We start from the raw sequence: 23,130 nt of genomic DNA, 5'->3' as shown, positions 1-23,130 counted from the left end.
AGCTGAGGCGCTTTCATCCCAGTGTCTCGCGGGCTGGGGCCAGCTGCGTTGGAAAGGCTCCTGCCCCCAGCTGAGCAAGCCCCAATGTCCCTGCTGGTTGCGCGCGAGCAGCAGGGACCTCAGAGCACCTTTCTGAGGCTCCCTTCGCTGGCTTGGGGGGCAGGCGAGCTACCCCGCTCCCTCGCCCCCCACTCCCCGAAGATGGACCAGGTGGCAGTAGCCAAGCACACAGAGACTGTCAGGACTGGAATTGTACAATGCCATTCTATGCATGATTACTTAGAGGCAAGTGACAATACAGTGATTGTGGTGGCCGCTAACTTAGGTAGCTTTAAAAGGGAGTTAAAGACATATATTCTATTAATTTGTCTATCAATAGTCACAAAGGCTATATACAACCTCAGATTCAGAGGTGGTATACCTCTTTGTACCAGTTACTGAAAAGTAACAACAGAAGAGGGTATTATCTTCTTGCATTGCTTGTGGGCTTCCTAAAGGCACCTAACTAGTCACTGTTGAAAACAAAAAAACAGGATCTGGTGGATTCTTGGTCTGGTATGCATAGATTTCAGTCTAGGTAATGTAATTCAGATTTTGGAAGGAGCTACTATTTAGTCCATTGGCGTTATTTAGTCCATTGAGAATCCTTCAGATCAGGGTTTCCCAAACTTGGGTCTCCAGCTATTTTGGGACTACAACTCCCATCAGGACTAGAGGTCATGGATGATGGGAAATGTAATCCAAAAACAGCTCAAGACCCAAGTTTGGGAAACACTGCTTCAGATATTGCTGGACTCAACTTTCATCAGCTCCAGCCAGCATGGCCAATAGTTAGAGATGATGGGAGTTTGAGTCCAGCAACACTATCCAACCTTTCAGTCAAATAACCATTCATCAACAGGTTTCATCAATTAAGTTATACAGAGTGCAAAAAGCAGATACAAAGTAAAAAAAGGAATGTTGACATTTTAGCAGAATTTCAGAAGACACAAAAGGAGCCACATTACGGGGAAGAAGAACACATCTATCCAAGACCAATGGCAAGTCTCACCATGCAAGACACTTACTGACTTTTAAGATTACAACAGACTGACTGAGATAGGTATCTCCTATTTTAAACAGGCCTTATTGCCAATACAACCCGCTCCAGGAAACTAATCAAAGTATTGGTTGAAAAACTGAGCAGAACATAGCCTTAAACACAAAACCGATGCAAACAGAAATACACCAAGGCATTTAGGAAATAAAGTAATGCACTAAAAATTAAAGCTTAATGACTAAGGAATGATGTGCCAAATTTTATGCTTGTGTGTCAGAAGATTCTGGCACACAAATTTACAAACTTACTGGATCAACCTGCCATATAATAACAGTTGTATCTTTAGATCCTGTTGCTAGTTTAGTGCCGTCATTTGAGAATTTACAGAACCATACTTCATTACAGTGCTCTGTAAGTATCTGCTGTGTGTAACATGGGAACTGTTTCCTAAAAATACAAACAAAGAAAGGATTATATAGTAGAATCATAGTCATTTTACTTGAGCTAGTACATATCCCAGTAAAGCATGGATTCGAGAGTAGGATTTTACAAATATACAATATGAAACTTCTTGTTGCTATAGCACCTTAGTTTTTGAAGCTGTCATGCTGGCTCCTATTTGCTTGATGACTCTACCAGGTATCATCATGAACCAAATAAACATGCAGCTAGTTGCATGCATTTAAAGAGCCTTTGGGTCAAACAGCAGCCTCCAATGGTGCAAAGCAAACTGGATGCAAAATTGATTAGACTTTCAAAAGTAGTTTGCAATATGGCATGAGGGTCTGCTTGACACCAAACCCTTGTATATGTCTAAAAAGAGCACTTTGGCTCATGACATTGCAAACAGGGCCCCAACCCTGACTGGGCATTTGAATGCTAATTAGGACTTGCTACCCAATATTTTATGGTGATTTTTAGGACTTGAGGGAAAGGATTCTGAAAAAGTAAGAACCAAGGATGTTAGGGGCAAGCAACAAATCCTAAATTGTTGTGTGTGTGTGTGTGTATATATATATATATATAATCACAGCAGTTTACATTAATATAAAACCAAACAATAAAATCATAACAAGTTAAAAACAAGCACCAGTAGGCCATTGTATGATGTGTGTGTGTGTGGGGGGGTGTACTCTGAATTGCCTACATAGGCCTTGCAGAATAGAAAGGTTTTGAGCAAGCATTTAAAAGTTGGAACAGAAGGGAGCTGATTGAATGTCTATTGACAGGGTGCTCCACAGGGCTGAGCTGATGTCATTAAAGGCTATCATTCAGTCTGATACTGGAACCTATTATTACAATCCTGCACACAACTAGTCTGCTTAGATCTCGGAGTTCAGTGGGATTTAACTCAATAACTCTGAAGAATGGCAATCCAAGCTACCAAATATATTGAATCCCATGCACACTTATCTTTAAGTAAGCACTGCTGAACTGAACAGAGCTTACTTCTGAATAGATGTGCACAGGATTGCAGTTAGGACTGAAGCCAAGACCATCAGCAGTAAGTTCTGAAACTGAAAAAACTTCCAGAGATTTGAAATTATTTTTACTATTTTAGGATCCTTACACTTAGATTTACTGCTATATAAAGACTACTTCTCTGTTCATATTGTTAACATGTTTCTAAATTGACTAAGTACTTACACAAACGTTCCAAACACCCCCTAACATTGCAAAAATACAACATTCTTAACAAAACAGCTGCCTAAGAAAATTGCTCTTTATATCCTTCATAAGAGAGCAAAAATTATTTAAAGGAATGTTGTTACATTAAAAGATATTTCCAATCTCATTAAAATGAAGCAGTTCTCTTACCTACTGCAAACATGGTCTATCAGCAGTGATACAGAATCTAGATTATTATCTAGTTTGGTATTGTGATAGAGGCACCGGTCCCGTTGTAGTTCCACAGCTTGACGCAGTAAATTCTGCAGGCGCCTTGGGGGAAGCATCACTGATGGTGGTAGGTAAGCTTCAAAAAATTAAAGAGAGTATTTCAGAGCAATCTTATAAGAAACAGCATGTAAGAAATCTGGTATTCACACACTGGCCAGTATCAGATCTAAGTTAAGCTAAAAATTACTCATAACTTTGGGACATTAATAAAATCCTCTCACACTGACCGTAACTCAACCTTTGCTGTTGCAAAGAAGCACAAGATTGTTTAAATGCCAATAAAATTATTAAGAAAATGGAAGTAAAACACAGATAATAGCAGAGTACATTATACTTTGATTTTATGAGACACTTAAGTCACCATTATGCAGAATTATGCTATCCTAATAACAGCTAACAATTCTTAAACCATTGCATTTCCCCCATCATGAATTCCCCCCTTAAAAGTAGGTCTCCCCAACCTACTGCCCTTCCTATGTTTTGACCTACAAATCCCATCAACCTCAGCCTGGAAGGATCCAACACATATGACAGGCACTGAGTTAGGGAAGGAAGATTTAGAGTGAAATATACTAGATAAACAGATGAGCAAACATTGTATGCCCAGTGGAAACTAAGTTTTTTCTTACTCTGGAGTTTATCCAAAAGTCTAGATCTGGAAGTTGTGCCTTTCCCTTCCCATTCTGCTTTTGCACGCAGGTCTTCTGCATGACTACACATCAGATATCTGTTTGTATATAAAAGAGAAACACATGAGATTACATATTTCGGAAATATTGACCTTCCCCAACTGCAACAGCATTTGAACCAAAAGAGCACATTTGTTCTTCTCTGGAGCAAGAAAAAGGGAAATGGCCAAGCTATTAATACCAGACTCTATGTTAAGTCTATATGGCTTAAACTTCTGCTTACACAGTTTAATAAAGCTCTAATACATAATTTTTAAAGGAATTTAGCATATCTAATTAAAGACGCTGCTCAAGTATGCAGTTGGTGGGAAGGAAGCAGATCCATGAGAATTCAAAGGCATGTTCCTGAAACTGCTTTTAAAAACTGTTTGACAGGACTTCCCTTATATAGATCAATGAAAAAATCCCACGGAGTTCAACTTCCAGCACCAATCAGTAACTGATCAGTTCAGATGTTCTGTCTACACAACTGATCAGTCTGTGTTCTGGTACACACATTTTCCCCTTGAATCTCCTTGAGAAGTGTCAGGATGTGAAGATAAAAGCACATTAAAATCTCAGAATGCAAATGATTAAATATTTTTACTAAAAATGCAATTCTATTTAATAAGAATATATTAATTTCACATTTAATTTAGAAAAAATGTGAGAATTCTGAAACGAGGAATCCAGGAAAGGTCTTCTTTCTATAGGAGTTTTCCCAGGTGGATGTTTACTTTAATGAAGACTAGTGGAACCTGCAACAAAACACTGCAGTGCTGAGTACTCCTATTCACAGTTCCTGATATGCTCCCCATCCCGCCCCAGTTTTCTGTTTCTTTCACCTAATCAATTAGCATTTTGTGCAGACTGAGCATGCTCAGTCCTCAGAGAGCTGTTTGAGGGTTTCATCTTTCCTTTAGAGAAAATAAGTTTCCTTTACACTTCTGCAAATACTGACGTTCCTCTCAGCCTCTTGTATGTGGGTGATGCCATTTCGGTTATGCAAGGATTAATGCTTGGATAATAAGTTTAATCTTGAGATATATTCAATAATGTAGAATCATATCCTTTTGGCATGCCTCTGCTTCAAGAGTCCCAGAAAACACTAGCACTGGTGTAAAACTGGTAGTAGCACTGGTGTAAAACTATGCAATTCAAGTCAAAAGTTATTTAGTTCAATGGGATTTACTCTCGAGTAAACATATGATTGCAACCCTAAGTACTTACCCACTGAGAATGTGAATGCGCTCTGTGTTGTATTTCAGTGGTGTCAACTCACAACGCAGAACTTGAAGTGCCTCCAGAACCTTACCATCCTCAAGATACTCTAGGTACTTTTGCTGCAGCAGCAAAAACTTCATCCTCTGACATGACAGAAAGCAGCAGGTCAGGTGGGGAGAAAAGGATGACTGAAATTTCAGAAAACATTTGAGCCTAAACAAGGGAGTATTACACCATTCCAATTTGCCCTTTCAATACCTTTGCTCTCATGACATAGGAATGTTTTGAACAGCCTTTTAGCATCTGCAAGACACACTGATGCATGCTGTTTATTATAAGTCATCAAGCTGGAAGAATACACACTTGATGGAACCCCAAATTATCTTCTCAATCTTCCTCTGGTTTCCTATACCAAGTACCCATACTGTACTCTCAAACAATCCTATTAAGCTAGGGATGAGAATCCCGCCCCCGATATCACTCTAGGTACAATGATACTACAGAACACCAGCCCAGTAGGGATCTGCCCAGAAACTAGATTTATACAGAGCATGTAGGACCTCCAAATATATTATATGCAAAAGCAAACATTGCTTGTCTGCCAAACAAAACACAGACCAGGCTTAACTTGATGTACCGTATATATTTTGGTCTTCATGGAAAGCAAAGATTATCCACTCTCTATATTCAAAACTCACTTAGCAGGCATGTCCATGGAAAATATATGCACCTTCAGCAGCAATGTTACCTTCATATATTTTAAAAATTAGACCTCTCATTGATAGCCATAACCAACATAACAAATTCATGAATTTAAGGTAAGGGGGAAGAAAGGAGAAAAATATTTGGCACAGATTATCGAAAGCTCAAGCAGCAGTATTATATCACTCGTAGCATGGCATTGCAATGTATTGTGCCTGCCTCTCACCTGGTAGCAAGCAATGTCCTCCCCCACCCCACGCCCAACAAAAGTCTCAGCTCAGAAGGACTGCTGAATTCCACTTTTGACCCAAGGGCAAGGAGAGTGGGGAACATGAGGCATGAGGGACAAAGGAGTTTATTCTGTTACATATACTTAGGCTTTGATACCAGTGGTGATGAGCATCAATTTTTGAATATCTGTTTGTGTTTTAAGTTATTGGAAACAATTCCTTACAAACAGCTTCTTGTTCTTTTTATTCAAACTTCAAACCTTCATTTAAAGAAATTTATAGATCATTTGATTGTAAGAAAATCTCTAAGTGGTTTACAAAAACATATACAATGAAACATCAAAATAGAAAACAGTTAGGAACAGGTATTTTAAAACTTTCAAAAGATTATTAAAATCAACAGTAGTTAGAAAAAAGATGTAACTTCTACATGTCTGGATGGGCCTGCCTAAACAAGAATGTTTTTATTTTTTAAGCAGGTGCCAAAAAGACTATGGTGAAGGCGTCTGCCTGATGTCAATAGACAGGGAGCTCCAAATGATAAGTGCTATCATACTAAAAGATCAATTTTTTTCTAAGTGTGGAATTAGTTTTTTGTGCACTGGTTAACACTGCGTTCTGCAGAATGGAGAGATAAGAGTGCATATATGGGTTAGGCAAGTAAACTGGTCCCAAACTGTTAAGGGCTTTATATACTAAAGGTAATGCTTTGAAGCTGACCTAGTAGCTGGATCCAGAACCACTCCCAAGCTGTGTAACTGTTCCTTCAGAGGAGCGCAACCCCATTTATGTTGCGTTGGTTCCCTCTCTGAGAAAAGTGACGTAACAAATAAAATAAATTTTCTGGACATGGGACCCACTCACTCACATTGTCGCTGTCTTGCTAGGATGCAAGGTCAGTGTCCAGGCACCAGACACAGCCTCTCTTGATTCAGATGTTATGGAGAAATAGAGCCAGGTGTCATCAGTGCAATGATAGCACCTTGCCCCCAAACTTCTGACTACTCCGAGCAGCTTCATGTATATATTAAATAGTATTTCTGATAGACTAGTGCCCTGCAGCACCCCATAGTGTGCCTGGGGATCAAAAAGCACTCTCCTAGTACTACTCTCTAGACCTGGTCCCATAGGTTGGACCAGAATCCCTGTGACACAGTGCCCCCAATTCCCAATCCATAGAGCTGGTCCATGAGGATACCATAATCAATGGTATTGAAAGCCATGGAGAGATTGAGAAACAGGAGCAAGATTACACCTAGATTGAAAGAATTTAAATAATCTCCATCATCCAAGATGTTTGCAGCTGCCCCACCACAACTCTCACTACTACATTCCCCAATAAAGGGATATTTGCAACTGGCTGATAGCTCTTCCAGTCCAAGGGATCCAGGGCTGGTTCCTTTAGGAGAGGCTGTACCACTGCTTCTTTTAAGGCAAAAGGCAACACTTCCTTATATGCAACGAAGTAGTAACCATGTTCTGGACCCAAGCAGTCAAACTTCCTCTGCTAGGTTTAATAAGCCAGGTGGGACGGGGGTCAAGAAGGCACAGGGGTCAGGCATATAGCTGCAAGCACTTTATCCATGTCATCTGACTGCGTAAGCTGAAACCGATCCCACAACACATCACCGACAGTGCTACTGGATACTTCATCTGGAACTGCAATAACTGCAGTCAAGGTCACTCTTAAGTTGAGCAACTTTATCCTCAAAATGTGCAGCCAGTTGGTCAAAGTAGGTCTGTGAATTATCCTGTTAACCACCCGTTTTATCTCGTGATTTCATAGCAAGACCAGGGCTCCAACAGGATCACCAGCTTTCTCTGCTGGAACCCATCAAGTTCCATCCATCTCTAAGGGAGGGCCATCCAAATGGCCCACCACCCTAATGGAGGAATTTGCCACTACTATTCCAAGCTTCATCATTAGCTGGTAAAATGCATTGCAAGCGAGTGCACTGCTCCCCACTATCTTTGGATCTATGGACCGCAATAAAGTTGTGTGGGATAAACAAACTATCTCCAGTTCAGCCCTCATATCACGTGGGGTAAAGACTACATCAAGGGTGTGCCTTTCCCAATGAGTATTTGAGACAGCTCCATGGTTGTCATGAAGACCTTGAAGTTCTGAGCCAGTCCAACAGCAGCCTCTGCATGGATACTAAAGTCATGCAGGACTATTGTCCTGCAATCTACCAACACCATCATACCACAGACCACCTTGGTCTGGAATGCCACTGGGTATCATAGTGGTTGATAGACCAGCAACATCCCCAGCCTACCTCTCTGGCCCAACACTAGGTACATACCCTTTAAGCCTATCTCAAGATAAAGATGTTTTCTGGTAAAGGAAATCGTGCTTCTATGAACAATAGCAACACCTTGCTCAATCCTCAGGTCTAACCTGGTGCTGTACTGAGTACCCAGGTGGGCATAGCTGAGTTGAATAGGGGAGCTTGTTGGCCATAACCCAACTCTTGGTAATGCATGCCAAGTCATCCCTTGATCATCCATGATCAAGTTGTGGATGAACATGGCCTTATTAGTGATGGACCTGGCATACAATAACAGCACCACCACACCAGAGGGCTCTACAAACCAAACTCCTAGGTCTCCATCCCAGAATGTGGTCAGCCACTCCACTACAATATACCTTCCCCTGCCAAACACCATTTCTGAAATTGGGACAGCATCTTTGCAACTCTCTATTACCTGCCTCCCCAACACCTTCTAGCACTATCATCCAATATCATGCTATACAGCTTTGAGGTTAGGGCCACAGGTAATAAACAAAGGCCCAGCTGTAGACATATTCCACTGTTAGGTGAAAGGCGGTAATTTCACCATCTTGCTCTTTGTATCTCACTCGGGGGGAACCCACCAAGCCAAACCTCCACTCTCCCAGGCTCTCACCCTGGGTAATGGTCACATGCCTGTCTCCCACAGTGCATGGCCTACAATTTCATATCCTGATTGACAGGAGACACCCCGTTCCCTCAGTGATAACCTAAAGGGGAGAGATTCCTTTTTATGTCAACCCATGTGGCAAGAGTCTGCTGTAGTAAGGCAGGCTATGAACCACACCCTAGCTGCATGCACTCAGCCAGCAATCAAGCAGTACTACTCACTGCAATCAGTACAAACACTCTCTTACCTGCAGGCAGATATGTAACAGGACAAACAAACTGATGCAGGCAAAACTCTCCCCCCCCTTTCTCTGTCTTGCTGTCTGGGAGAAAAACCAGAAAGGGCTAACCAGTCCCTCTCTGCTTAGTCTTCCTGTAGGTCTGCTCCCTGGTGGTGGTGGTGGTTGTTGTTGTTGTTGTAGTAGTAATAATAATAATAATAATAATAATAATAATAATAATAATAATAATATATTTCTACCTCGCCCATCTGGCTGGGTTTCCCCAGCCACTCTGGGTTGGTTCCAACAAAAGATTAAAAATACATTAAAACATCAGTCATTAAAAACTTCCCTAAACAGGGCTGCCTTCAGATTGTCAAGCAATTGTGACATACTCACAGGAAGATTACGTGCTTATTTTTATGATATACTAACATAAAAAGGAATATCAATATTTCAATAATTTAATGAAACAAAGCAGAATTTAACTATTAAGCCAACAATGTAATTTGCTATTATTCTTTCTATTTACAAAGCCACCAATTGTATCCTACTAGCAACTAATTATTTTTAAAATGAAATAGTGACCTCAGTTTTTACTTCAAACCTGCAAGAATCACAATGCCACCAGATTACAGACAATTACATATTTGATCAATGCTAACTACTGTCATCCTTACTTTGGCAGCCCATAAACTTATGATCATTTGCCTTTCAACTCCCACATTGTTTACACTATGGCCCTTGATGATGAAACTGCAGAACTTTATGCAAGAGTTTTGTTTAGATCCTGAATCAGTAAAAACAAAAAGGCTCCACCTTACATACTTTGTTCTGTGTTAACAGCACCATAACCTTTACATTAAAAACAAAACATCCCACTGTTTGCTTTATGTCTTATGTATATCACAGCAAGAAAAACAAGGAATCAGTTTATTCTAAAGGCAGAAGGGTTCCTTCTGTTCATGGAACAGCTGGTGATATAAAGAGTTAAACTTTTCATGTACAAGTTAAACCATAGCATATGGCATAGGTTCTTGAATGTATGGGCATTTAGGCAAACATACATATGCCGTATTGCCGAAAATCAAATATATCACACCTTTAAAATGAAAGGGAACACCCACTTCAAGAACCACCATCATGCAGACTCTCAGAATCCAAACCACTTCTTCCCCTAAAACTGAACTACCGGTAATTATTTCAGTCACATGGACAAAAAGAAGTGTATACTCTGAATCAGAACCCATAGCATTAGATCCTATTTCAATGTCAAAGCTCAATCTTGGAAATGTAAATACCCGCAGAGCATGTGCACAGTACCTCTCACCACCAAATAACCAGCCTCCTTATGTCTGGTATCAAGAAGAGCATCTTTCATGTTTAGAGGTGTCTAAGTATGACAACCAGACAGGTTTGACTATTCACTAAAAATGTCCCCTTCAACAGCCCAGGCATTACAAGGCAAGCTGAAAATCAGCAACTTGCTTTCTACCACTGATAAATCACAGGCAGGATTGTTGTGCACAAAAAAGGAAGGGGTGTCTGTGTGTGTGTATGTGTGTGTGTGTGAGAGAGAGAGAGAGAGAACACTGCATCTCCCTTTACCTTACACCCAGTCTCCTACCATCCTTTAATAATACTGAAGTAATTTTTCAAGATACTATTCCTGCCTCCATAAAGTCAAACTCAAGCCAAGCAGATATCCTTTCCTTTAAGATACTCACTGAAATGTGTAATATCTAATTTTTGCACACCCCTAGCATTTCAGAACACCACAAAAGAGACAACAGATTGTGGACTGCTATTCTGTGCTATTTTGTTACCTTGTCATTGCTTGTTCTGTGGTTTTATTTTATGATTTCAATGTAACCAGTACTTGTTTTGATTGTGACTTTTTGTAACCTGCCAACACTGGGACCATTTGGTGAAATGTACATATAATAAATAAATAAACTACAGAAGAAAGGGAAGGAAATGCAGGAATGTCACAATTAAAACAAGTACAAAGTAAACAGGGGAGGAATGTGCAATTATTGCAGTGACATGTACAAATGATCTCATTTATCAAGGTGGAAATGGGGGCGCAGCAGCACAACACAAGGAAGCAAAGTCCAAGACTGAGACAAGGCCTGATATGCCATTCAAACTCAGACAGCGGAGGGTGCAATGAGGCGGGGGGGGGGGGGGGGGTCACAAAATGAGGAAGGCTTAAAACAGTATAGGCTGCTAGGATTCTAACCACAAAGCTTGAAGTTGGAGAATACATAGACAAATGAAGTGTAGGAGGTAAGATAGAATTCTTTTTTAAAAAGTAAAACAAATAAAAATTGATTAGAAGGAAAGCTTTATTTTATATGCAAATGTAAGGCATCTTCACACCGATAATTGCTAAAAATTACACCCATAACCCACTTGTATGAAAGAGAACAAATCAAACGTCAGTTTTAAAACAAAAAAATCATATACAACGGATTTTATCATTGTACAAGCTATGAACTATGAATATCTTTAGATTAATGAGAGTTGCAACATTTATTGTTCAAATCAGTAGGAGAAATTGACAGGCAGATTTTGATAACCTAAAAAGTGTCCTGGTTAGCCATTTTTTTAAAATCTGATTTTTAATTTTTTTAAAAAAATATTATTGCTACATAAAATGTGTGCATCATCTTAAAAACATGCACCTGCTTTAGAACTATTGGTTTTTTTCTCATATGCAGATTTAATTAATTGCTCAATCAACACTTAAAATTAATGAAGATTTCTTTAATGCGATCACAGCTGTAGCACCAGCAAAGGTCCAGTATAGTTTGCTTCTCAACACATGGAAACAATATTGCACTCCCGAGCTACTGGCAGTCCTTATTTCAAAAAATTCCAGATACCTGATCTGCCATTGAATGTTTTTGCTTCGTATCCTTGCATGTCCTGAGAGTAAGCCAAACAGAAATCTTTTAATTTCACTATTGATCTCCTGTCTCTGGGGAGTAATAAATTCTAGACCATGTGTACTGGCTCCTAATACATTCCCAGGACCAATCTAAAAGGTTGGCTTTAACCTTCAAAGCCTTACACTGCTTGAGACCCCAATACTTTATTGAACACCTCATCTCATATGAGCTACCCAGAGTCAGAGGTCAGCTTCAGAGGCCTTTCTCAGAGTGCACCTTCTCATAGAAATTCAGAGAGTGGTAAGTGCTAACCCCCCAAAGAGACAAACCAGGTGCCGACATTAACACCTTTTATTCTAAATATTTGATTTTTAACAAATATTGCCATTATTGAAAGGGAATTATTTAGTAGTTCATGTTTTTGAAGGTGGGGTTTTTATCACTGTACTGAAAACCATCATATGATCATTTGCAATGTTTTAGTTTATAACTTTTATTGTTTATGTATTTTTGAATTGTATTATTTCTTCTTCTCCTTAAGACTTTTTGTACAAGGCAAGGAATCATTAATATTCCAGTAGTGAAAACGTCATGGCAATTATGCAAACAGAAGTTTTCAATTTGGCTTTGTGACAATATAAAAGTGTTTAGTTACAAACATGTGTATAAAGCAAGCCTTTTGTGTGTATGTTAAGTTAGGAAATATCTGAATTTCTATGAGTAAAGAGAAACTTGATTTCATTATATAAATTCAAATTCATCAGCTGATTTATGGGAAGGCCTCGTATGGTTGCATTCCAAAGGGACAGCCGGTGGCTCATGTCATCACACAGCTCACTCTACAACTCCCTACCACTGACTGACTCCTGAATGAGTCGAAGGGCATTTGTTCTGGTTCTTCAAACTGGAACGATACAGTTGTCACTAACTGTATCCTCTCCCCCATTTCCTTTGCTGGCGGAAAGAGCTCCGCCCTTCATTCCAGAACAGTATAGTCTCTCTTCAAAAATTAAACATCCTTGAGGTCCAACCTGGTTAAACTGATTCCAGATACACAATATACATGCACTTGTGTGAAGTCAGAAGTGATTATTCAAAACTGAATAGAGGCGCCCTCCCATTTACACATGATCAACTCAGACGCTACTGCATCATAGACACACAGCACTGGGAAATAAATAAATAAATAAACCTGGAAATGGTGGAAGAGAGATGGAAAGTCCTTGTGCCTCGCAAGGAGACCCTCCCTGGAGCCTGGTGCGGGACATCAGTGAGAGCAGAGGAAGCCTCGAAGAGACTGGAAGTGCAGCAGGGCTTTGTTTAAGCTCCTCAGGCTCCCCTCCTAACAGCTGATGTGTGTAGTAGCGCAGCAACCGCCTTTCCTTCAGCCCGACCCCAGAGATAGTATTTTTCTTGGGATTTTATTTCAAATAGTTTAGTTACATATTTACGGGTATCTCTCCCCGCACCATCTATGGAAATATGATTGTCATTTCAGACTGGGTATTATTTAATTTGGTTATGTTTTATTTGCCCTGCCTTTAGTTGGATATATTACTTAATTCTGTAAATTGCCTGTGGCTCTGTAAGGTCCTCAGTTAATTGCTCATGAGTGACCAGCCGAACTCCGTAGCTTGCTTTTAATGGTTTTATTGTGCAAAACTATTTACAGTGCAGAGCTAACAAATCACATCTGTCTCATCCATTGGCAGAATCCAGGAGTGCCCCTTTCCGGTTTCTTCCCCAGCATAAGAGTCTAGGGATACAAAATCCCCTCCTTCTTTCCCTACGTGGCACCCCTCTGCGCAATTGGGGGGACGGAAGTGGTGTGCCTTCCTCTGCGCCAGCGGGGTGTGAGGTCTCTCTAAAATCCCCAGAGCCTTGGCTGCCAGTTCCCTGAACCGCCTCCCCTTCCCCACTTGAGGCATCGCTGCTGCTCCCGCTGGAAGAGGAAGTGCTGCTTCTCAGGTGTTGCTGAGGCTCTCTGTAGCACGAAAGCCCTTCCACCACCCTGCCGGGGACAGTTCCCTGACAGGTTCCCTAATAATTGAGAAACTAATAAAAATAATTTTTAAAATATGGATACATATCAACCATTTTTAAAGCCTTGTGTACACTGAATAGCATGCTGTCAGGGCCTAAAGATGCCTATAGGTTCCCAGGGAATTTAAAAAACTTGTTCTGTAAGCATAAATCAGAAAGAAGTATGTGCCAAATAGTACACATACATTTAAAATTATCTCTTGGCATTTACAACTTTAGTCTTTAAAACCACTTCAGCCTGTAAATAGTTACACAGAATCATAGAATCGTAGAGTTGTAAGGGACCTTGAGGGTCATCTACTCCAACCCCCTGCAATGCAGGAATCTCAACTAAAGCATCCATGACCAAGTGTCAAATCAAGGTTGAAACAAATGAAATGCAAGCAAGGACAACACAGGCCCCCTTTAGTCCACATGTGTTAACTAACCTTCTACGACAAGGGTAGCCAATGAGGTGCTCTCCAGATGTTATTAGAGGCCATCATGTCGAAATAGCATGGCCAATCGTCAGGGAAGATGGGGACTGCAATACACCAACATCTGAAGGGTACCATGTTGACCCTCAAGATGTTACCCTTTCTAGAATAAGGAATTGTAAAATGTAGGCTTTATCCCACAGCACACAGAAAGCCTGTTTTTCAAAATTAAGACAAAAACCTCCCATATCAAAAGCTCAACTTCAAAACAGAAATACAAAACTCAAAGTGTCATGAAGATTTTAGCAATAAAACACAAATTGGTGCTCTTATTGCAGGCCCTCAAATAACAATAACCTGGAGGAAATGGAAACAGCTAATAATATTCCCATTTCAAAATCTGATGGCAGGTAAGGTATAAGAGTGCATGCCTCCCCAATATCCATTATAATTATAGCCATTCATCTAGGAAGTAAAAAGTCTGGAAAGAATGAGGGTAATCCAACCTAATATGCCACTGCATTTGGAGGCACACTCATTACAGAATCGCTCCCAATACTGTCACCATGCACAGGAAGCAGCATATGTCAAGTGTCAGTAACCTGTGGCTGTCCCAATGACCTCTCTTCTAGTGTAGTTCACTTCACTTCACACTCGAAGACTACAGAACATGAAGAACAGCCGCTACAATAACGTGTAAATGAGCAAGCAGCACAGGACTTTTGACGCCACCTAAATTTGGCTTGGAACTAGTCTCCTACACCCCTCAAACACACTATACACTTGGAGACTGTTCAGCATTGATTACAGGTTTATTAGTTTAATACACAATAAAGCACAATGACTTTCAGAAGAAATTATTTAATTTGCGATAATTATTAGATCACATCTGAAAGATTATTAATGGTGGAGTGGAATAGAATTAAGATATTAGCAATATTGTATCAGTAACATCTTAATATAAGAACGATGCATTTTCTATTTTGTTATTGCAATCCAATTAATAGACTTGGATCAAAGCAGTATAACTGAATATCGAGATCAGGCATAGGCTCATGAGGTGGCTTTGGGCAAGTAGCAGTTCTCCATGTTAAATCCACAGATAGCAATGATCAACCTCAGGGGCATATATGCTAAATAATATACAATACTTAATACAACATTGAAAATGATGAACACAGATGGCTACTTTAGCCCTTTTCTGCCATGCCATATCCATCAAGTAGCATCCAAGTAAGTCATATTCAGAATAGACCCATTAGTCTGAGTCAATAATTTCAATGGTCTACTTATTGGATCAATCCTATTTCCAACAGCAATATAGGATTTAAAACAAAATATTAAAATAACCATTCAGAGAAACAGAGGAAGTTATTAAACTTCTTTCAGATAATATTTTCTATCACTAGAAGATGTACTGGGGCATATATATAAAAGGTAAAGGTAAAGGGACCCCTGACCGTTAGGTCCAGTTGCGGACGACTCTGGGGTTGTAGTGCTCATCTCGCTTTATTGGCCGAGGGAGCCGGTGTACAGCTTCCGGGTCAGGTGATTATATATGGATCATCCTAGCTGATTAATTCTAGATTCTTGATCCATGTATTGCCCTCTCTGCAGTCTTGCTTTTCAAAGTCATTTGTTGAACAAGTGGTCACTCAGCTAATCCAAAAAGACAAATGAAAAGAGCTATCATTTTTTCTGGAGTCTCTACCAATCCACCATTCAGCCTGGGTATGACAAACACTAGAGTGAATGATAAGCACTGTTTTGCTTAGAGATCAAGAGGAGAAATGGAACCCCATCAATCTTGTTAGTCCTTTCTGTAGCCTTTCATACCAAGTCATCACTGCTGGCATGACTATGGGGTCTGATTAGCGCTGTGATTCTGCTCAAGTGTTCCATTTTCTTTTCGTTTTTATAAGAACATGTAAGAAGGTGAAAAGACTATTAGTTATCCCCTTAGAAGTTTTCCAAGTGGCCTCCTGCAAGGTAACTGGGCAAACTGATTTGGAGACACGATGTCACGGGTTATAAACATGAGCCAACTCATGGGCACCCCACTCAAGTCCTGCAATCTTATTGCTCTGCTGGCCATGACTGAAAAAAAACACACACGGTAGTATACATCTGAATACCAGATACTTTGAATGTTTAGCAGGAGGAGGACTGTTGTATTCATGTCTATTAGACTGTCCAGGGAATTCTGGCTGGCAACTGTTAGAAATGGGATGTTGGCCTGATTGCCTGCTCTGGGATGGCTCTCTTTGTGATACTGGATGTTAGCAAGCCAAATGAAAAAGAATCTACAAAAAGCTGTAATGACCACCGTTGGCAAATAGTACAAATGAGGCGGTGTGGAGAAGAAGGAGAGACACACTTCACTGACTCCCTTGGTCAGTCTCCCTTGGTCACTTAAGTCTACAGCCTCGATAGCTTTTAGAATTTTAAACTGTAACCTGCCAAGGGGCCTACTAGTGAAGGGAGGGTAATAAATATTATTAATAATAATATCTATGTTGGCCTTTAGAACCCCAATAAATGTACCTGTATGTTTGAACTCCATTGTATAATACATTCACACATTTTTGTCGTCAACACATGAAGAATTTACTAAACATTTAAGGCTGCTGTCCTATGTGCACTTACTTTGAGAAAGTTCTATTGAACTCAACAGGACTTATTTCTAAGGAACCACCCACAGAATCAGGCTGCAGAGCCCTAAGCAGCTTGACCCAAAATAACTGCAATATAGATTTTTCCCAATCTCACATGAGATTGTTAGCTTGAAAGGTCAACAGAATCACAAGCTATTAATCATAATGATACCTTTTTGTTTATTATCAGATCTGTTTGCATATACAGGGGATTTCTCTGTAATTGCTCTAATTTAGGATTCCTTTCCTGAAGATCTACTATCGCCCAGCCCTAAACATCTTCTGAAAGTATTGTGAGTGTATACATGTAGCACATATGCATGCGTGCACACACACAAACATAGGCTCTGATACTAACTTTGCTTGCAGGAGTTAGTACTTCATCATTCATTTTTCTTTTATATTTTGCAAATATATAATCTATAGTCTTCTAGATGAGGTGTGTACAAATTTAATATAAGAGAACAAGAATACAGCTCCTAAATACTACTTTTTAAATAAAGTTTACTATACATCTTCCCATATTAATTCTTATTTTGATTCACCAGCAATTATATAGTAGGACTGTCCAGCTTGAAAACACATTTCAAATTCATAGATTCTTTTGTCAACGTTTTGAGGTACCTGGAGCATCTCTCCCATTTGTAAGTTATATGCTTCTCATAGTTATTTCATATTTCAATTTATTGTGAAGGCTTAGCTGTCAGAACAAATAAGCAATACAGAAGTTGTATACAAAAGGAAAAGTGATGGCACAATGTAAAATCAAAATGTGCCATCATGAAAACAATATACTAGATATTATCAAAAATATCCTAACATTGTCTAACTGCAGCATTTGCTAAAACAGCTACTTTAGCAGTTTCACCCCTGTTGCCTGCATCTAGCAGATACATAGTTTTAAATTGGATTAACCAAAATATAATCCAAATATAAAGACTTAGTCATATATATCTTTTGGGTGTCCTATTACAAACATCAACACATAACGTGAGAAGTATTCCACCCCTTAACTTTTCTCTCTCGCCTTAACACCCATGGATTCCCCCCCCCTAAAATGACCCATAAATATATCACCAGAGGCATCAGTTGAAATCCTAATAAATTAAATGTCTTTCTGTTGTGAGTTCTAATGAGAAACCAGTTGTTCAGAATATAAAGGCAAACACCTGTTTTCTAGAAAATATACTCTGGTTTTCATTCTCAGAAGTTTATTCTGAAATGTTCTGAATAAGATTTAAGGATAAATTTTATTCCCAGAAATCTAAAGGGGGCAAAGGTACTACAGTACAGGTCTTTTAATTAAAAAAGTATTATGTATTTCTTATTCATCTTATCTACATTTGTACATAAATGGAAATACCAGTCTCTCCCAATTACTTCAATACACTTTCCCAAAATTGCTTTTTTGATATATGAATGGTGAAAACACTCCTTGCTCCAATAAATGTAATACTCAATAGAATGCCAGTCCAATTCTATGCAATGTGCTCAATAAAAGCACAAGATTTTACTTCAGTTTATATTCACCTCAGTTACATTATTTATTCCTACACAACTCTTGCACTTTATAGCATTTGTTTGTTCTGCTTGGTTATATTATCTAAGTGATGACTATCATATTATCAGCTGTCCATTCTTAAAGTGACACAGTTCTACTTGTCTGAGAGGAAAAGTTTATGCATGATTAGACTTTGATTTGATTAAAAAGAACAAGATACAATACTTCCAGTCAGCAACTGAAGTTTAACAAAACATCTGTTTTTCCATACTTCATTTCCTGTCTGATGGGGGAAGGGAACAGAACAGGAAAATATCCTTTTGACAACAAATAAATCAACCAGAAGAAAGCTAAACCAACACCAAAAATTCCTCACTGTTTTCATAGTCACTTTTGTAGTAGCGTTGTATTTTCCACTTGAATAAGAGGAAAAACACACCACTATAATGACAGGGCAGCTATCAGGGTTGTATCCAACTGAACCATACTCTGAGGAAAGCCCCTGAAATCAATGAACTTACATTACATTAGTAATTTCCATTTATTTGAATGGGTCTACTCACAATATGACTTAAGATGCATGCAACCCTCAGTACAGAAGAGTTTGGGTGATAAAGAATGGTTAAGAGAGTATTTCATGCTTCCCATAAACACAATACATTGTCTCCATTATTTTGTATGTGTACACACACAATCGTTTTAGTTCCAATCTATAAATTTGAGCTATATCATCTCAATGAAGTGATCAGAAGGCTGCCTTGTTTTAATTAAACAGAAAACTACAGAGAATGACTCAAGTTCTAGACAGCTACATAAATGCAAAAGTCAATCAAAAAGAGTAGTTTCCTGTCAGTCATTGCATTTCATTAATGTTTATTCAAATATGCCACTTCACAGAGACCATATATCATCCCCTGAAAGGCATACCCAGAACCATTTCACTCAAGAACAGATTAAAGAGTACACAAAAATGTACACATTTCTCATCAGTGACTTACAAGAGATACTTAATATATCTATGCCCACACTGCTGCAGGATGTTCAAACACACTCATGACATGAGAGAGACATGACACTTTAAATTTTTTAGGCTTTTCATTATAAATATCAGGTGGGCTGGTGTATATACTTATTTTATTAAGACACATGTGTACCCCAACACAAATTTGGGGGGAGGGGAAGCATAGTATTACTACAAATAAACTAAACTATATCTGAAACAGTTCAAGAATCTCTTACCACAATTGCATGAGGAGAGTGCACTAAAGGCTTGAGTTCATTCAGGTCGTTCTCAGCCTACAAGTAGCAGTTTTTAAAATAGAAAGGGAGAGAAAAAAAGAGATAAACCAAGGATTATGAACAGCAGCACACAACCAACAAATCTGCAACTCAGACCTATGGAAGCTTATTCAAAGTTAAATCTCACTAAGTTCAATGGATTTACACTCAAGTAACTGTGTATAGGATTGCAGTTCTAGTGATAATTAGGCAGTTGCATGCCTCTTCCATTACCTTATCCCATTCTCCTTCCATGACATGATTGCGGAATTTGGTAGCAGAAGGATGTTCTAAACGACATCCTGACTCTTGCATTAGAAGATCAACAGTCTGGCTGCAGGAGAGAGGTACAGTATTTTAAAAAAAGCTGACCAATCTTATTCTTACAGTGAAGCCATCCATGTAGCCATAAATCCAAAATAATGTTTTAAAAAATATGTTCCACCTTAAGAAAAATAAGATGCTGGAATGTGCTCTAATGAATTCCAGCAAACAAACTTGTGCCCTCAGATCCACAAGTTACATATTGAGCATAAACTTCACAAATACAAAGTTATTTTTCCTCAACTATTTTGATGATCAAGAAAAACATGGCTCCATAAAAATACACTGTTTTAACAACATGTTATTCATATGAAAACACAAACGTTGACATTAGATTATAACGTGATTAGAACTACCTATAGCAACTGGAATTTTGTTGATGCAGCGAGCACCGTGTTATTCCCTACCAATATATCATCTGCCCTCAAGTCAGTTGTCCATTAGGCTGGGATCTTAATAAAATAAAGTATTCTATAACCTACAACCCTCCCCTTCACATTTTAAACTAAAAATAGCGCATTTACTATGGTGTAGCCTATGAACAGTCACGAGTTGTCACCTGCTGCTGTAAACTTGCCCTATTTCAGTGGTGTGCTTGTTTCGTGCACCAAGTTAATTAAAACCAATCCATTCCCACAATAACACAAGCTCTTGGCATACAAGGGGCCATAATTTTCCTATAGTACATATTCCTACACATCCACATCTCAATATTCTCTAGCTGCTATTATATTGTACTATTGTTGGGTTTGTTTTGTTAATCCAACTGCTGATGTCTTGCATTTATTTGCTTTTCACCCTCCCCCACCCCAGCTGCATGCCTATTACTCAGCTCAAAGTACTGCAGTGCTGCAAGCAACAGAAGAGTCAACACATTTGACATTAATTTTCTGAAGTACTTATACACAGAGCATATTCATAGACTACATAAGACATAGTTATATCCAAATTACATTTCAAACATACTGTTCATCTTAACACCTAGCCAACAACAGAGACTGTACAATCATAAGTATTTTGATACACTGTACTGGTTTGCTTTTTTAACTCAACACACTTGTTTTGAGACTACAGACAAAGAGATTTCCGTACACTGTTGTGTTGAAAATGCTATTTTATCTGTACTATCTTTACACCAATTCACCTTTATTACTATGTTCTTGGGCCTTCGTACTGTCATAGTTGACAGAAGAATCTACCTGTTCTCCGAGTAGGAAGTCCACAGGACTAGGCCTGAAAAAATAGGCCCCATAGTTTCACTGCCTTCATCCCTTCATTCCCTGGATTTATCTCCTCCCCCCACCTCTCTCTCTTTGATATTAAACTGCGACAGAATAATCTGTGACAAAAAGTGCCTCTTCCTTGGGATAAATATGGGCCAAGGCAGCCACACAAATGTGTTGGATTCTCTCCCATGGGCATATAATGTGCCCTAAAATAAACAAGTCGGCCATGGCTATTATTCTCATCAGCACAAACCCTCATCTATTTTGTATCCTCCTCCTCCCTCTCAAAGATTTGGATGCCAAAAAAAAGGCATTTTACAAGAGCAATACCCCCGACCCCACCCCAAGAGCTGGGTCTCCCTCAAACGTGAGCCTCGCAGTGACTCAAAAGGGGGGAAAGCACAAACAACGAGAAATCCAAAGCCAAAACAGAGGTTTCTGGAGATGGGTCAGCCAAAACAGGGGGTGGGTGGGTGAAATCTCATCTTTCGGGCCCACTTCCGCACCCCACGGAAGATTCCGCGCCCCACATAGCGCTGAGTTGGGAAGGGCATTAATGGAGACTGTCGTCCTCAGCTTGCCCCACTTACTTGAGGCCCAGCCCGTGGAGGTGCTGCCCGATGAGCCGGATCACGTCCTCGTCGGACTGCGAGAGCCGCTTCTTCTTCTTCAGGGCGCTGCCGCCGACCCCGACGCCGCTGCCTCCCCCCATCTCGACGGTAGACCCCCCGGGGGCCGAAACCCCGTTGTTGACACTCGGCCCGCCGCCACCCCCGCCGTTGTTGTTGTTGGCCGACGGCAGAAGCCCGTTGGCGTGAGCGAGCTGCTCCCCGGCGCTCGAGCCCGAAGAGGCCTCGCCGTTTTGGGCGCTGAGGCAGCCCAGCTCCGGACCCTGCGACGATGACGGCGGCGGCGGCGGCGGCTGTTGTTGTTGCTGCTGTTGCTGCTGACCCCCTCCTGCCCCGTTGGCCTGCATGGCGCTGCTGCTGCTGCTGCTGCTGCTGCTGCCGCTGGCTCTGAGGGGGTTGGCAGCAGGGGGGGCGAGCCCGGCGGAGAGCGAAGGGGACGGGGACGAGGTGAGGCCTGCTCTGCCCGCGGAAGCCCCGGGCTCTCCTGCTCCCTCCGCCGCCGCCGCCGGGGAGGCCCGCGCTTTCTTCCGCGGTGGCGGGGAGGCTCCGCCGGTGTCCGAGTCGGAGGAGGAGGAAGCGGAGGCCAGAGTTTCCTCGCCGAGAGCGGCCGTGGTGGGAAGCCGGGGGGGGGGGGAGTGAGGAAGGGGAGGCGGGGGTGGGAGTGGGGTGGGAGAGGTGGCGGGGGTGAGGAGCGGGGTGGGGGGGAGCCCTGGTCCCTCTTTCTCGAGGCCCCTCAGACAGCAGCGGCCGCCGCCGCCCGCTCTAGGGTCCCTCCAGCTAACGCTGCCCGAAGCCCACCGCCTGGCAGCCCCAGGCGCCCGGCCCACTCCTCTCCACTAGCCCGCTGGGTTTGTGGCTTCTCTGCCTAGCTGCAGCCTAATGGAGTCCGGGCCGGGACGTCACAGGAAATTCCTATACTGCCCCCTACACTCACTTCCGCCGCCGTCTGGGGTAGGCTCTGGGGGTGCAGAGTGCAGAGGGGGCAGCCTAGGGCCAGTGGCGTGAGGGGCTCCCGCTGGCCTCGACAGCACCACCCGCTGGGCGGGCACAGACCCTGCTTGGGGTGGCTGAGGTGGGCGCTTTGTCACCGCACCTGACTGTTTGCGTGAGGCTGGCTGGCTTGTTATGATTCCACCTTGCTTATCTCATATGCCCATATAGGGCAAGGCTGGAGGTATATGTAAATATATACACACACACCCTCATTTCCCCGTGCTCTGGAGTGGCACACACAAACGGGAACTAGCGTGTTGATGTGCTCCGAATTCGTTTGACTGAA

At 41.0% G+C, this 23,130-nt stretch overlaps 1 protein-coding gene across 1 annotated transcript in view; it reads right to left on the bottom strand.

The window, feature by feature from the left end:
* The window catches only part of WDR26 (WD repeat domain 26), a 32,925-nt gene extending 10,712 nt beyond the window's left edge, over positions 1-22,213 (bottom strand). Inside the window, exons 1-7 of the mRNA XM_033144685.1 lie at positions 21,813-22,213; positions 19,907-20,006; positions 19,634-19,690; positions 4,837-4,973; positions 3,568-3,665; positions 2,858-3,014; positions 1,348-1,486 (exon numbers count right to left, since the gene is read on the bottom strand). Of these exons, the coding sequence (XP_033000576.1) occupies positions 1,348-1,486; positions 2,858-3,014; positions 3,568-3,665; positions 4,837-4,973; positions 19,634-19,690; positions 19,907-20,006; positions 21,813-22,198 (1,074 nt within the window). The 5' untranslated portion in view covers positions 22,199-22,213. The remainder of the gene's footprint in view (positions 1-1,347; positions 1,487-2,857; positions 3,015-3,567; positions 3,666-4,836; positions 4,974-19,633; positions 19,691-19,906; positions 20,007-21,812) is intronic.
* Between the last annotated feature and the right edge of the window lie 917 nt (positions 22,214-23,130).

The sequence above is a fragment of the Lacerta agilis genome, chromosome 3, assembly GCF_009819535.1.
Source record: "Lacerta agilis isolate rLacAgi1 chromosome 3, rLacAgi1.pri, whole genome shotgun sequence".
NCBI lineage: Eukaryota > Metazoa > Chordata > Lepidosauria > Squamata > Lacertidae > Lacerta > Lacerta agilis.
This window is presented reverse-complemented; position numbering and strand designations above follow the sequence as displayed.